The sequence below is a fragment of the Amia ocellicauda genome, chromosome 9, assembly GCF_036373705.1.
Source record: "Amia ocellicauda isolate fAmiCal2 chromosome 9, fAmiCal2.hap1, whole genome shotgun sequence".
NCBI classification, from domain to species: Eukaryota; Metazoa; Chordata; class Actinopteri; order Amiiformes; family Amiidae; genus Amia; species Amia ocellicauda.
Genome location: NC_089858.1, coordinates 41,846,546 through 41,859,532, shown reverse-complemented (window position 1 = coordinate 41,859,532; position 12,987 = coordinate 41,846,546). Strand labels below are relative to the sequence as shown.

General features: G+C 38.3%; 1 protein-coding gene across 3 annotated transcripts in view; it reads right to left on the bottom strand.

The window, feature by feature from the left end:
- Nucleotides 1-12,987, bottom strand: part of ppp3ccb (protein phosphatase 3, catalytic subunit, gamma isozyme, b) — a 113,413-nt gene that overhangs the window by 37,261 nt on the left and 63,165 nt on the right. For all 3 annotated transcript variants that reach the window (XM_066714522.1, XM_066714521.1, XM_066714524.1), the window contains exons 3-4: nt 12,239-12,363; nt 1,792-1,903 (exon numbers count right to left, since the gene is read on the bottom strand). In XM_066714522.1, coding sequence (XP_066570619.1) covers nt 1,792-1,903; nt 12,239-12,363 — 237 coding nt within the window. The remainder of the gene's footprint in view (nt 1-1,791; nt 1,904-12,238; nt 12,364-12,987) is intronic.

The following is a 12,987-nucleotide window of genomic DNA, read 5'->3' as shown; positions in this document are numbered from 1 at the left end:
TTGAAACTTATTGGATGCCTTTCCTTATGTCTTACCCTTTCAAGGGCTATGCTTGCAAAGCACTGTTTGGCAGTGGAGCTCAAATGTCAACTGTGTTCATGCTGTGACACCATCAATCAATAGTCTTGATAAATATTCAACATTGAACTGTAGGGTTTCTTACAATTGGTGTGTGGTGAAATGTGAGCATTGGAACATACTTGATTTGGAGTCAAATTCATACTGATTGACAAATTGGGGCACAATTCAACCAGATAATATATGTGTTTGAGAATGTAATGTGTATAGCAACAGCTTGTACTTACACTTACACAGATGAACCACAAGTGGGGTTCAAGGCAGCTCAGTGCATTTCCTGCTTTGTACATATCTTATTATATTAATTTAGTTTCAACTTATTTCCCACTGAAACACTCATCAAAATTAGCGGAGGCAAATAAATAAATAAATAAATAAATAAATAAATAAAATAAATGACTGCGAGATTGCATTTGGAGAAACAAATGCTCGAAACGTCACTGATCGAAGTCTGAGCTACATCGAGAGTGCAAATCTGTAGGGAATAGTTGGATGACATTCAAGAAATCAAGCTGAGGACAGAGTTACAGCAAAATAAGCTGCAAAACAAAAAACTGACTATTAAGTTGGAAGTCAGCACAACCCCTTGAAGCAAATGCATTCTGGTCATTAGAAGTATGAAATACATAGTTTGCAGAAGTGGGGGGTGGTGGTTTCTGTTGTGTATTAAAACAGCACTTGCCAGGCATTTTGTTGAATTAAAACTATTTCAAGCAGGACTCTTAGTTTAGCTGACTACCTCAAACGCACTCAAAGGTTATCATTCTCCTGCCTCCTACTGATCAATCCCACTCACAGTACTCCCATAGCCTGTGCATGATACTCAAGAGAACACGTCTGATTGACATGGCTTGGAGGCAATTAAATGTGTAATACGAAACATTCACAACCATGGTACAGTATATATTTTTTCACATTATTATGAATTTTTAATCAACCATTAAGAATTAACAGCCTCTCTCTCTCTGCAGGGGTGTCAATGTATTACAAAAACAGATTAAATACTGCAGGTGTTCAGTCTAGATTGCCCTGGAAAGGGCTGAAGAATCCAAATGCCACAAGGAGCAAGTACTTCAGTGATCGAAAAAGACAATGTTTAAAATTCCTCTGAATAAGAGACTGCAATGAAAATATAATCTCACAGAGCCAGTGAACTGAAGGAAACACCTGCGCTTGCCTTGAGCGATCAAGCAGGTAGAATGTGACTTTATGAATACATATTAAAAGGAAGCAAGGGAAGAAATAAGTCTTGATCAAGGGGAAGCCAACAACCAAGTCAGGTCAGCAGGGGGTAAAGAAAACTTAAAATGTACACCATTTCAGCACTCACCAAAGGTGCTTTGATCAGACAAAGTAAAGCTGATCTTTAAACAGCCTATAAATGACAATGCTTTCTACGAAGGTTTGTATGTCCAATTCTGTGCCATACATCACATTCCAGAGAGTTAAGAGTTTACCAGAAGTACACATGTCCTAATTTAAGCCAAGGTACTCTAACCACAGAGCAAGAGTAATTGGGAGTGCAGAACAGGACGGGACTAAGGCCAGCACCATGTCGACAGGTTCAAATCAACAGGTGGCTGCAAATGCTGTCAGCTGTTTCTATTCAAATAACTACCATGAACATAAAGGGTGCCTGAAATGTCTATGTACTGTGCTTGTGTGTGCACACACATTCCCTTTTGGAGTCCTTGTGTGTAACTCACTACTTACACTCCTGTTTGAAGGTGAAGTACTCTGTGAGATGCCGGCACTCGTGGTTCCCTCTGAGGAGGAAGAGTGTGTTCGGATAGTTGATCTTCAGTACCCAAAGGAACAGCACACACTGCAAGAGGAAAAAGAGAAAGGACAAGGTCAGCAAAGCCCAAATGCCATAGATGGAACCAGCGGTCTCTGAAGTGCACAAAGGAAGGTGCATTTATTACACTACTTTTGGGTAGAGATGTGACTATTACTAGAGCACAGACCCAGAAGAACATTTGATCTACCTCCAAACCTTTCTAATCAGCAATTAAGCCTTTGGCACAGATACAGTATTCAAGTTCAACCAGTTTGAGCTATAAAAAGACCTCCAGACGAACAAAAAAGGACTTGCATACATTCTAGTTATTTCAAGTCAGAGTTCCAGCTTGGGACAGAATGGAGCAAAACAGCAATAAACGTTTCATTTTCCGTCATCTTACTATGAACATAGTTGCTTTTACGGGTGCCTAAATTTTGATGGATGGATCGATGGATGGCCATAAGAAAGGAAGCCATCACAGATATAGAGTTAAGGCTTTGCCTATAATCCCCAAGAGAAGACCACTGCCTTCATTAACTGAATGCAACTGCAGGCCTGTAATGGGGCAAACTCTCATTCACATTTTTTAAAAGCACAATATCAGACTAAAACAAGGTGTTGATTAATGATACAATGCAGCATGCCGATCGCAAGGAGGCCCAAATCCCAAACCAGTAGTTGCTGCATTATTAATAGTTATTCATTTTAATTTATTACTAAATTATATAGCGCCTATCATATTAAAAACAGCTCAAAGCACTTTTGAGGTTTGAGCAGGTGATCAAAATGGCCAAACTAACAAAGCCAGTTTGTCAAAAGCGGAGCAAATTTTAGGTAGATATCTGTTGGTTAGCTACTTTCCAGAGGTGTTGGACCATAGACAGTGTGCAAAAATGTGACAAGTGGAGATCTTTACTGCAAGTGTCAATGTAAGATTTCTCAGAACACCTCATGTACCTGAATGTCACTGTCTTGTTGATTCATTATCAATAGCTTTTTCATTAAGGGTATATTTAAATCATTATCTCAAGGGTAATATGTATGCACATATTGGCCTCAGCAAGGGTCACTGGCTATGTAATTCTGGGCTTGTTCTGCAGCAGAGCCTAATCAGTGTAATAGTGCTGCATCATATTTGTTTGTCAGGACTTGTGGCATTGGAAATTTAAGGAAGACATTGGAAAATTGAGTATGAAGTAATTTCCTTAAGTTACTGCTTAGGGATTGTTTTTTCTAATTTCTCACCACTTTGAATACTCTGGCTCTGTAGACCTGGGTTGCTGAAATCTCAAACCTTTTAAGGTGCAACTCAAACTAACAAAACAGAACAAAACATGGCATGGTAAGGTAACAAATTCACAGACACAGGCACGCTATGGCTTGACCTACCCTGGGATGATTGTTGCAGTCTTGGACATGATGTGAATGAATGCATTTAAAGATGTTTTAATAGAAATACAGAAATTGGAAAACAGACCGGGTGCTTTCCTTTTTAACTTGGGGAAATATTGTATACATAAAAATAAATTACCAGTCCTGTAACAAATGCAGCATCAGAAACCGAGCAGTGGGATTTATGGTCTAAAAAAGCACATTTTGCCTGGTTTCCTGGGTTAATTTTCTCCAGAAGCTAAATTATTCTATTTAGAGTAACGATTGGCAATGCAGAAAAAAAAGATCTTAAGATAAATTTGTTTGTTTTATTAATACATTAAAATACTACTAGAGAACACTCTTTGCTAACCTGAAATATAAGCTTATGGCAGTTATCTTGGTTTACAGTTTCAGACACCAAATATACCTGGAAAAGCCTTTATTTTTACAGCTAAAATATTGCAACATTTGAAATGGTAAATCAGCTTTCAGTGTGCCAATTGAAAGAAATGTCAAGGAAGCCAGTCTTCTTTAGAGGAAGAGGCAAATAAGATGTGCATCACTTTGCAATGACTCTCTGGTAGATTATACAGCCTCTACTCAAACAGAGCCATCTAGTACTGTAGGTGATTCAGAGGCAGTTCTGGTTTGTTCACATCACTAGACAATCAAATGCAAATGCTCCATTATAAATAAATCCGGATAAAGTATATTTAATTGTACATTAAAAGAAAAAGCACATTTTAAGTGGTTTAATTATTTATATGTTTGTAGGTCTAGATCAGAACCGGAAGACTTGATCTCACTGCAGCAGCACGCAAAAGACAATTGTTTTCAGGGCTGCTGCTGCATCTTCCCACTCAGTACTGGAATTGTGGTTAGTATTCAGTGTGGGAAAACAGGAAGATCATAAAGGAGATAGAAGGTAATAAAACTCAAGGCTGCTGTGGGTCACGACAATCTAAAACAAACCAATTCCATTTATGTTTTTTTCCTTGATTGCTAATGTCTTTAATATATTTATTTATTTGTCACACAAACAGAATAAAGCAATTGCTAGAGAGACAAAGGATTGGCATTCTGCAAACCAAATACCTAGGTAACCGGGGTGATGGCAGGTGCGTATTTAAATGTCAGTTGAAATTACAGATGGAAAAAAAAAAAAAAAAAAGTCCCTGCTAAGTAGAATAATAAGGAGAAAATTGCAGGTAATAAGACCATTAAGGTAATGCATTGCACAGTAGCAGTTAACAATGCTTTGGGATGTTAAGGACAAGCCTCTCTATTTCCAGATGCTTACTAAAACCATCCTGGTCTGAGTACTGCTGGGTTGGAGTGCTTCAGACTGATTTCCATTCCTAATGAGGTGAATTAACGAGACAGGGCACACTCCCTGTTCTCTTCTTTCACTCTGCACGCGAGACTGAACAAAGGGAGAGGGAGGGGTTTTCAAAGCAATGAAAAGGGAACGCCTTGTATAGTATCCGCATATAAACCGGGCTCTCCTTCCCAAGGCTGAATGCTAAGCTGATGCAAATGGTGGTATATAGCTCAAGTGAAACTGGTAGCTTTTGGACACATTTGCAAGAAGCACCACAGATGACTGAGGTGTAGTTCTAACACAATTACCACACTAGAAGCAAAGTAATCAATTGGATGACCTGGTTAAGTAATCCAATACATTGATAGACTTGGAGGTTTAATGACCATTTGTCTCCAGTGCAGGAATTACCGCAATCTAGCAGAGTAACAATACCATGTAGAGTAAAATATGTAGGGTGCTTTCTACCTACAATGTGTTTCAGTGAAAAGATGCCAGATCTTATTATCCATCACCCTCGCATTTCATTTAAATAGAAAATAAAAAACAGACTGGTTTTCAAAGACACTATTGGTAACTGACTTCTGGCAAAATCCTCCCTTGAGAAAAATACAAGCAATATTGGCAGACCAGCAAGGCAGTACTTAAGAAGGAGGAAAAACCGACAGTGGGATTAATAGAACAACACACCCCTTAGACAAAATGAGATCAAGTGTTATGATGTATGATCAGTCACTCAAGTTCATCTCACATATTCCCCTCAGAATTCTGCCTGGGTGGAATAGCCTCTCCAAGCCCGAGTCTTTGGCAATAACATGAAATCCTATAGTCTTGGCTATGGAGGTCTCTGGATCAACTCAGGTCACCTTCCCTGCGTTCTCTTCACAGTAGGTATTATACACAGGCCCTGGCACAGCTCTTGCACTCCCTGCCCACTGCAATTCAAATTTGTGATTAGTCTTATTTTATATCTGGATTTCAGCTGCACAGTAAATGTAACAAAATACTCCTAATTAAGTACCCTCCCTCCACCTTTTTTTGAGACCTGAGTAAGACCTGCTTCATTTTAAGACAATTATTTTTCTCACAGGAAGCACTGTGGTTCTGCAGTTTCCTCTAGGCTCAAAAATGGCAGTCAAGTCTCTGTCTGAATTCTAACCATTTAACTTTCCAATGGTCTTTTAAGCCAAAGTAAGAACAGCTCTCGTGACCGCAGAGCAAATGGTGTTGCTTTGCGTTTGAGTAGTATTCCCTCCAAGCTCATTTTGAACGTCTTCATTAAGAAAACTTCAGACAAAGTTAATCAGACATGAAGTTCTGAGGAATTTATTTTATTTTAAAATCATAACTTCAAAAAGGAGTTGACAATGTCAGTCTAAAACTGAGCTTAATCTTGTGTGTATTAAACTCTGTAGAGTTTTGTGTCAAACAATATTTAATGCGATTCAGAATCTGTAATATGTTGAAAGATTAATCCCCTTCTGAGAAAGACAATATTAAACTGAGCATTCAGGTGTCCAAATATAAATTCCTTTACTCTCTTAATACAAATTTGCTGAAACACCTGGCTGGGTACTTAACCCTGGACAACTGTTTATAAAAAAGATCTGGCATATAATTTTGACACTGTGCTCCAGGTTCTGATGGAAGATCACTTAAGGTTAGTCATCACTCTACGAATGACACTTTCTACTTTCGCTGATTGCTTGCTGATTGACTGAAAGTTTTTTGCACCCCCTCCCCCACCCCCAAATAAAATCTGAACTGAGGGATGACTGTGCAATGAAGAATTGAGGCCATGAATTTCTACTTTACCTGCACCTGTCACCAGGAGTGAATCGAACACCATCGATCAGCTTGGTGATGGAAAGCTAAGCCAGGGCAGCTGAGAGATGGTTGTACACTCATCTTGCACATGAAGAGGAAAAGGTGACGATCCTAGTAGTCATTTTCAAATCAGCATAGCCTGACATACTTTTCATTTTAAGGTTTACAGTTAGTACATGACTGACTACTCCGTGAGCATAATTTCCAGTCAGGTCCTACAATATTTTGTGTACATAAACAAACACTTGCAAAACAGGAACACACTCACTACCGCAGTTGATAGATTAAATGTTGTGAGGCTGATCAGGTGATCCAACTTTTATCCCGCAAATTAAGATACCTCAGCATTGTAGAGATGTAACAGTGTTAGTGCTGGAGTCACAATTACCCATAATTATTTGATGTCGGTTTACAAAGGGTGCGTAAATACTGGTGGCGACTGCGTGCTACACTGAAGGTCAACACCACTATCAAACCCTGCCTGAGCTGGGAGCCTTAGATGAAGGGACCAGAGAATACGGTCCACACTGCTGTTGAAGCTCAATACCACTCCTGCAGATAAGTCAGACCCCCTTGGGCACATAAAAGAGTGTTTTGATCACCTGAGTGACTTTGTGACAGAACAATCTCCTCTGTCAGGCCTCTTGCTCTTTCACACACATCCTTTCATCTGTGACATTTGGCCAGGTCTCATTGAGCACCAATCAAAGACCTCCTGACAGCAGTGGCAATCAATGGTCTCAGAGAGGGCCTGCCTGGACCCCCCCTCCCTTCCTCCCCCTGCTACGGAGCTCCAGCTGAGAGGCTTAGCCAGGCGCTTTCATTCCTGCCTAACCCTGGGGCTAATTTAAGCTGTACTACATTATTTAACCTGATCTCCCGGAATCCAACTTCTAAAGGAAAGGCCATGGTCTGCCTTGGTTTCTGGTTGCTCAAGCAGAGAGGTTTTGCTGGACTGCTGGAATAATAACTTTGCTTCCCACCACTTATTTCATGAATTTATGCTCTTCCATCTAATTGCCAAATCACTAAAAATGGACAGTCACTGTCATATATGGGGAAATGATTGCACCACTATAATTGAATGAATGAAATGTATGCTATTATGGCAGATGATCCTGGAATGCATTTCCAACCGATAAGAGGAGAGGAAATGAGTAAGCACAGTAAATGTCAAACAGTACCTATAATACCCTAGAGCTAGACCCTTCATCCTACTAAGAAAAATGTATGCACATTCCAATATGACTGGTAAAAATGGCAAAACAAGATCATCCAATAAATACACCTAATCAGGAGAGCCCTATTCAGTTTACTAAACTGAAATAAAAGCAGTGATTCTGGCATGAACAAGAATCATCGTGGCAGATCATTTTCTAATTCTCCTAAAACTATATTGGATGGTCAACTTTAACCTTTTAACCTACATCCATATGTCTGTCTTTATATTATTAGTATAGGAACACCAGCCAACCACCAGAGAAAAGTATCCTGAGTACTGTCATTAGGTGCAATTACACTGCCATTTCTGATCCAGATCAAATGCATTTGATTATGATCAGTGGTGTCGCGTTCACACTGCCATTTGATTAGGATCAACTTTCAGCCGCCACAGGGGTCCTCACATGCATACTAGCATGCAAGCCCAAATTTAAATATATGAATATATTACATTATTCCTTTATAACACAGCTATATCAAAAACTTTTATCTTGTTGTAAAACCAACGTATTTGCATATTTTACGCAACGGAAGCATTTTAAATACCTATACATTTTTTGCAAACATAAAATACGTTATTTTTTGCTGCCGAAGCATTTTAAATTAAAATACAATTGTATATTTTTTGCCAAGATAAAGTAACAAGGCATTTAGTGTTATTTTTAATATTTTATTTGTAATAAGGGAAGTAGGAAGAGTCTCTTTATCTGCTCCACTGATGCATGTCTGCCACCTGCCTTTAAAAGGCCGCCGCATTAGCACGTCAAACAAAACTTAATTATATGTATATTAAATTAGTCTTTTAGAACATTTTAGATATATTGTATTTATCTTTTTACAAATTATTATAGCAAGTTCAACCAAAGCACTTGCATATTTTTTCACAATCAAAGTATTGAAAATAAAAATACAAATTATATATTTTTGGTAACATAAAATAACAAGCCATCTCATGTTAGTTTTAACAATATTTTATTAATAATATGGGCAGTGTTCTCCTATCTGTTCCACTGATGTGAAGGCTTGTTTGTCTGCCCCCTGCCTCTAAAAAACATGCCGCTGCATGCCGGAACGTAACCATCTTCCTGAGAGGTTTGATCCGACTGCCGAGCTTTTACACTGCCATTTTTGATAGCATTTGATCCGGATCAGAAATGGCAGTGTAAATGTGCCTATTGTATCCATAAAAATAATTCTGTCAGCAGCTGTAAGCATCTCACTGCTGTTTCAATATTGTGTGTATAGGTCACCAAAACACTTAAGTTAAAGTACTGGTTTGGCTCATCATCGTGTAACATGAAATTGTATCTACACATTGGGCTCATCCCTAGTTCAAATCCTAAACATACAAAAACCAAAACAAAACAAAATCCTAAATTACATTTCCCACTGATCAATCATGTCACCTAAAACCAAAAAACACTGAACATGCAGTTAGTTCTGTTCCCTACTCAAATCATCTCCAACCTGTAAAATACAAATTCCACAAGCTTAGTACGTCAAGTGAAAGTTCAAAATGTATACGTGAATTAAGAAAAAAAAAAAGATTGGGTGTGTAAGTGTGTGCATACAAGTGTCCATTGCAATTTAATCCTCTAATCTACTGTTTACAGCACAAAAAAAATGTAGTGTTTCCCTTCTTTGCTTGATTATCCAGTCCCTGCAGCTTTTACTGCCTGTTGATCAGTTTCCAATTCAAAGGCATCTACCACTCAGCTATTGCATTGTGCAAGGTTGCCAGTAATACCTCAGGGTTGCTTGGCAACCAGGAGTGCAGAGGAAATTGCAAGGGAGACCCGAAGTCAATGAAAGAAGGGCAGACTCCCTAGCTGAATTCGTACCTACAAACAAACTGTTTCAATATCCTGAGAAATAGAACACCAATCTGTTAGATACACAGCTCTGACAACAGACTTGAAAATCTCGGCACTGACACACAATATCCTAAGCACAGCACAGAAGAAGCACAAAATTATTCAAGATGCAACCGTTTCTTTTGAGTTCTGGACTTTTTGACAAGGTTTTTGTTTATTTTTCTCTACTCTTTGGAGGCTAGTTAAGTTAGACCAATTAAAATATTTCAGTGTAAATATACTTACACCAATACTTATTTTAAGCACATGATAAAAATATAAATCATGTATAATGACCACCACAAAACTATGTCTAGCTTAGAGTGTAAAAGTGCAATTTACAATCAAATAAGCCACTCAAATAAGGAAAAGTAGTTTTTACTTTCTACTTTCTTTAGTTTGTTCTTCATAAATAATGCTTAGTACATACTTTCAAGTCATCAATGCAAATGTCAAATGGCAATGGTTGTCAACATAACATCAGTTTAAATCCAAATCAACAAATATTTGTATTTAATTTGTATTAAGGAATAAAAGCCTTAAAAGAAAAAAAAAAATTGTAGGGTAAATTTATAAAACGGAAACATGCTAGACTAGCAGAACACAGTCCTCTTCCATGGGACTCCATGCTGGGCCCTGTTACTGTAGCAGTGTATAAATATTGTGTATAGATACTGACTCTAAACAGAAATAGCTGGTGTTTGTAGGCTGGGATGTGGCAAGGGATGAGTTAAAAGCCACATGAGGTAGCCGAGTGCAAAACCCTCGACGGAAACACTTGACTATTGATACTGCCTCTTTCCCTGTGACAGGAATATAAACACAGGGATTTGATACAGAACTCAGCAGGGGGCAGAGGCGCCAATCTACAGTGCAGCATGGCTCCCAGTTATACACATGCTCACTTGCAATGTATTGGTCTAATCAAGTCTAATTAGTCATCAATTAACTGAGCTTCTCATGAAATCCTTCTGCAGCACCCACCAAAAAAAAAAACTAAAAAAAACGATCACTCTCGTTAATTCAATGATATTAGAGTCTGATCAGAGATGCATTTTCAATTCGCATACACGGAATCAAGTAGTATGCTAACACAATGCCCCTCCTGCCAGGAAAACACGGCAATCTCTCTGCTCTCAAGCTATTAACCTTGTGATTATCACTTACATTCCAAATTTCTCACAAAAGATAACATTTCTCCATGTTTATTTATTTTATTAATTTGCAGATAACATTGATTTACAGCCTTACTTAATAAAAGGGGGGGGGGTTCTCATTTAATGATTACAACAATTAGAAAAAATAATAGGCCTACATCACTACAACACTAATTCAAAGTAGGCAAACTGCTAATGCTTTCTATCGGACTAATAGGTTTCTGCTTCTTCACATAGTGAAATAGTATTAGAATATTTCTAGCTTAGACCAAGATTGAAATAACCAAGGGCTAAATGTAAAGGAGTGCAGAGAAAATACAGTAAGCCTGAGATGAACATAAAGTTTACAAACGAGAGGAGGCTATTCGACTCATAGTGCTCGTTTGGTGTCCATTAATAAATAAGTGATCCAAGGATACTATCCAGTCTATTTTTAAATGTTCCAAAATTGTCAGCTTCAACCACATCGCTGGGGAGTTTGTTCCAGATTATAACAACTCTGTGTGAAGAAGTGTCTCCTTTTTTCCATCTTGAATACCTTGAAGCCCAATTTCCATATGTGTCCCTGGGTGCATGCGTCCCTGCTGATCTGGAAAAGCTCCTCTGGTTTGAAGTGGTCAATGCCTTTCACGATTTTGAAGACTTGAATCAAGTCCCCACGTAGTATTCTCTGTTCCAGAGTCAAAAGCTTCAGTTCCCTCAGTCTATCCGACTGAGGGCATTCCCTTCAAACCTGGAATAAGTCTGGTTGCTCTCCTCTGAACTGTCTCTAGAGCAGTGATATCATTCTTTGAGTGTGCATCCCAGAACTGTACACAGTATTCCAGATGAGGTCTAACTAGTGCATTGTACAGTCTTAAAATTACTGCCCTTGTTGTAAATTCTACAGTTTTGACAATATACCCTAACATTGTTTGTCTTTTTAATTGCTTCCCCACATTGTTTGGATGGAGAAAGTGAGGAGTCCACATAGACTCCTAGGTCTCTCTCATGCGTTACTTCATCTAGTTCTATTCCTCCCATAGTGTAATTATAGTGGACATTTGTTACCTGCATGGAATACCTTGCACTAGTCCACATCTGCCAGGTGACTACTACAATACATTTAGAAGTGTTAATACGTTAAATACATGTTAATTTGGATTCATGTTTTTTTTCTGACAATGTGAACGAAAAGATGCACATTCGCCCGTTTTCTCATTGAAAATAGTTACATTTCAAAATATCACTGTCCTGGTCACAAAAGCAAAGTTTGTGGGTAATAACAGCCATCTTCTATACTTTTGATTCATAAGCAATTAGGAAATAACACTTACTACCCAGGAACAAAAAATTGTGTTACATAGTGTAATCAGAAATCAAAACACTTTTAGCCTCACATCTCAGACTTTGTACTAGCTTTGTTTAAAATTGTTCAATACCTTGATTTCTTGACTACCTTATCACCTTTATCAAACCATTATCAGGTGTGAGAGAAGTTCAGGAATGTGGAATTACTGCATGTATCACAAACATATGAAAACTGAAACAAGCAATTTCATGGCAATACACAGTGTTTCAAGCTGTGGGTGAGTCCTGTGTTAAAATATAATTATTGACTTGTAAGGAGTCCAAGGTGACTCACCTCAATACTGAAGTAGCCTCGATCCACATAGTCTCCCAGGAAAAGATAGCGTGTGTTGTTGGGCGAGCCCCCAACTTCAAAGAGCTTCATCAGATCAAAGAACTGACCATGGACGTCTCCACAAACTGAAACCAGCAGAAAAAAAAAAGTGACAGGAAGACTCTTTAAAATGATTTGTGAACAGAAGTGGCAGGCACTGTGCTTATCAAATACAAAATAGGAAACACTGCTCTAACCAAAGTATAAAATAGGTATGCACATTTTGTTGTCGTGTTCTCTTCTGAGCGGATGGGAGGTTTTGCAGCACAGAAACGAGTTGATTAAGAACTGATTGCAGAATTTGGAGGTCTTAAAGAAAAAACAAAAAAACACTAGCAATTTACTATTTTTCTGTGTGTGAAGAATTAGCTTGGCAGTAAGAGTTGGGGACACTCATGAAAAATTTAGACCAGGTATCATCCACAAGCAGTACACAAACAGTAATTCAAACACGGTGCAATCCTAAGAAATCTGTGATTCAAGTACTAACACACTTTTAAGACTATAATATATAGATATGGTCTGGCCAAGCTACAGGGGGAACAGCTGCAGTTCCGAGATTGGAAGAAGAAAAACAAAAAAGTGTAATGGCCTTCTCTTTTACGGCTTTTTTCTAATAACCCTAGAATATATGACTGGAATTTTAAATTTTCCTTACCAGACTGACTCACGAGCTATTTCAACAGATGTTATCTAACAGAAATCTAATG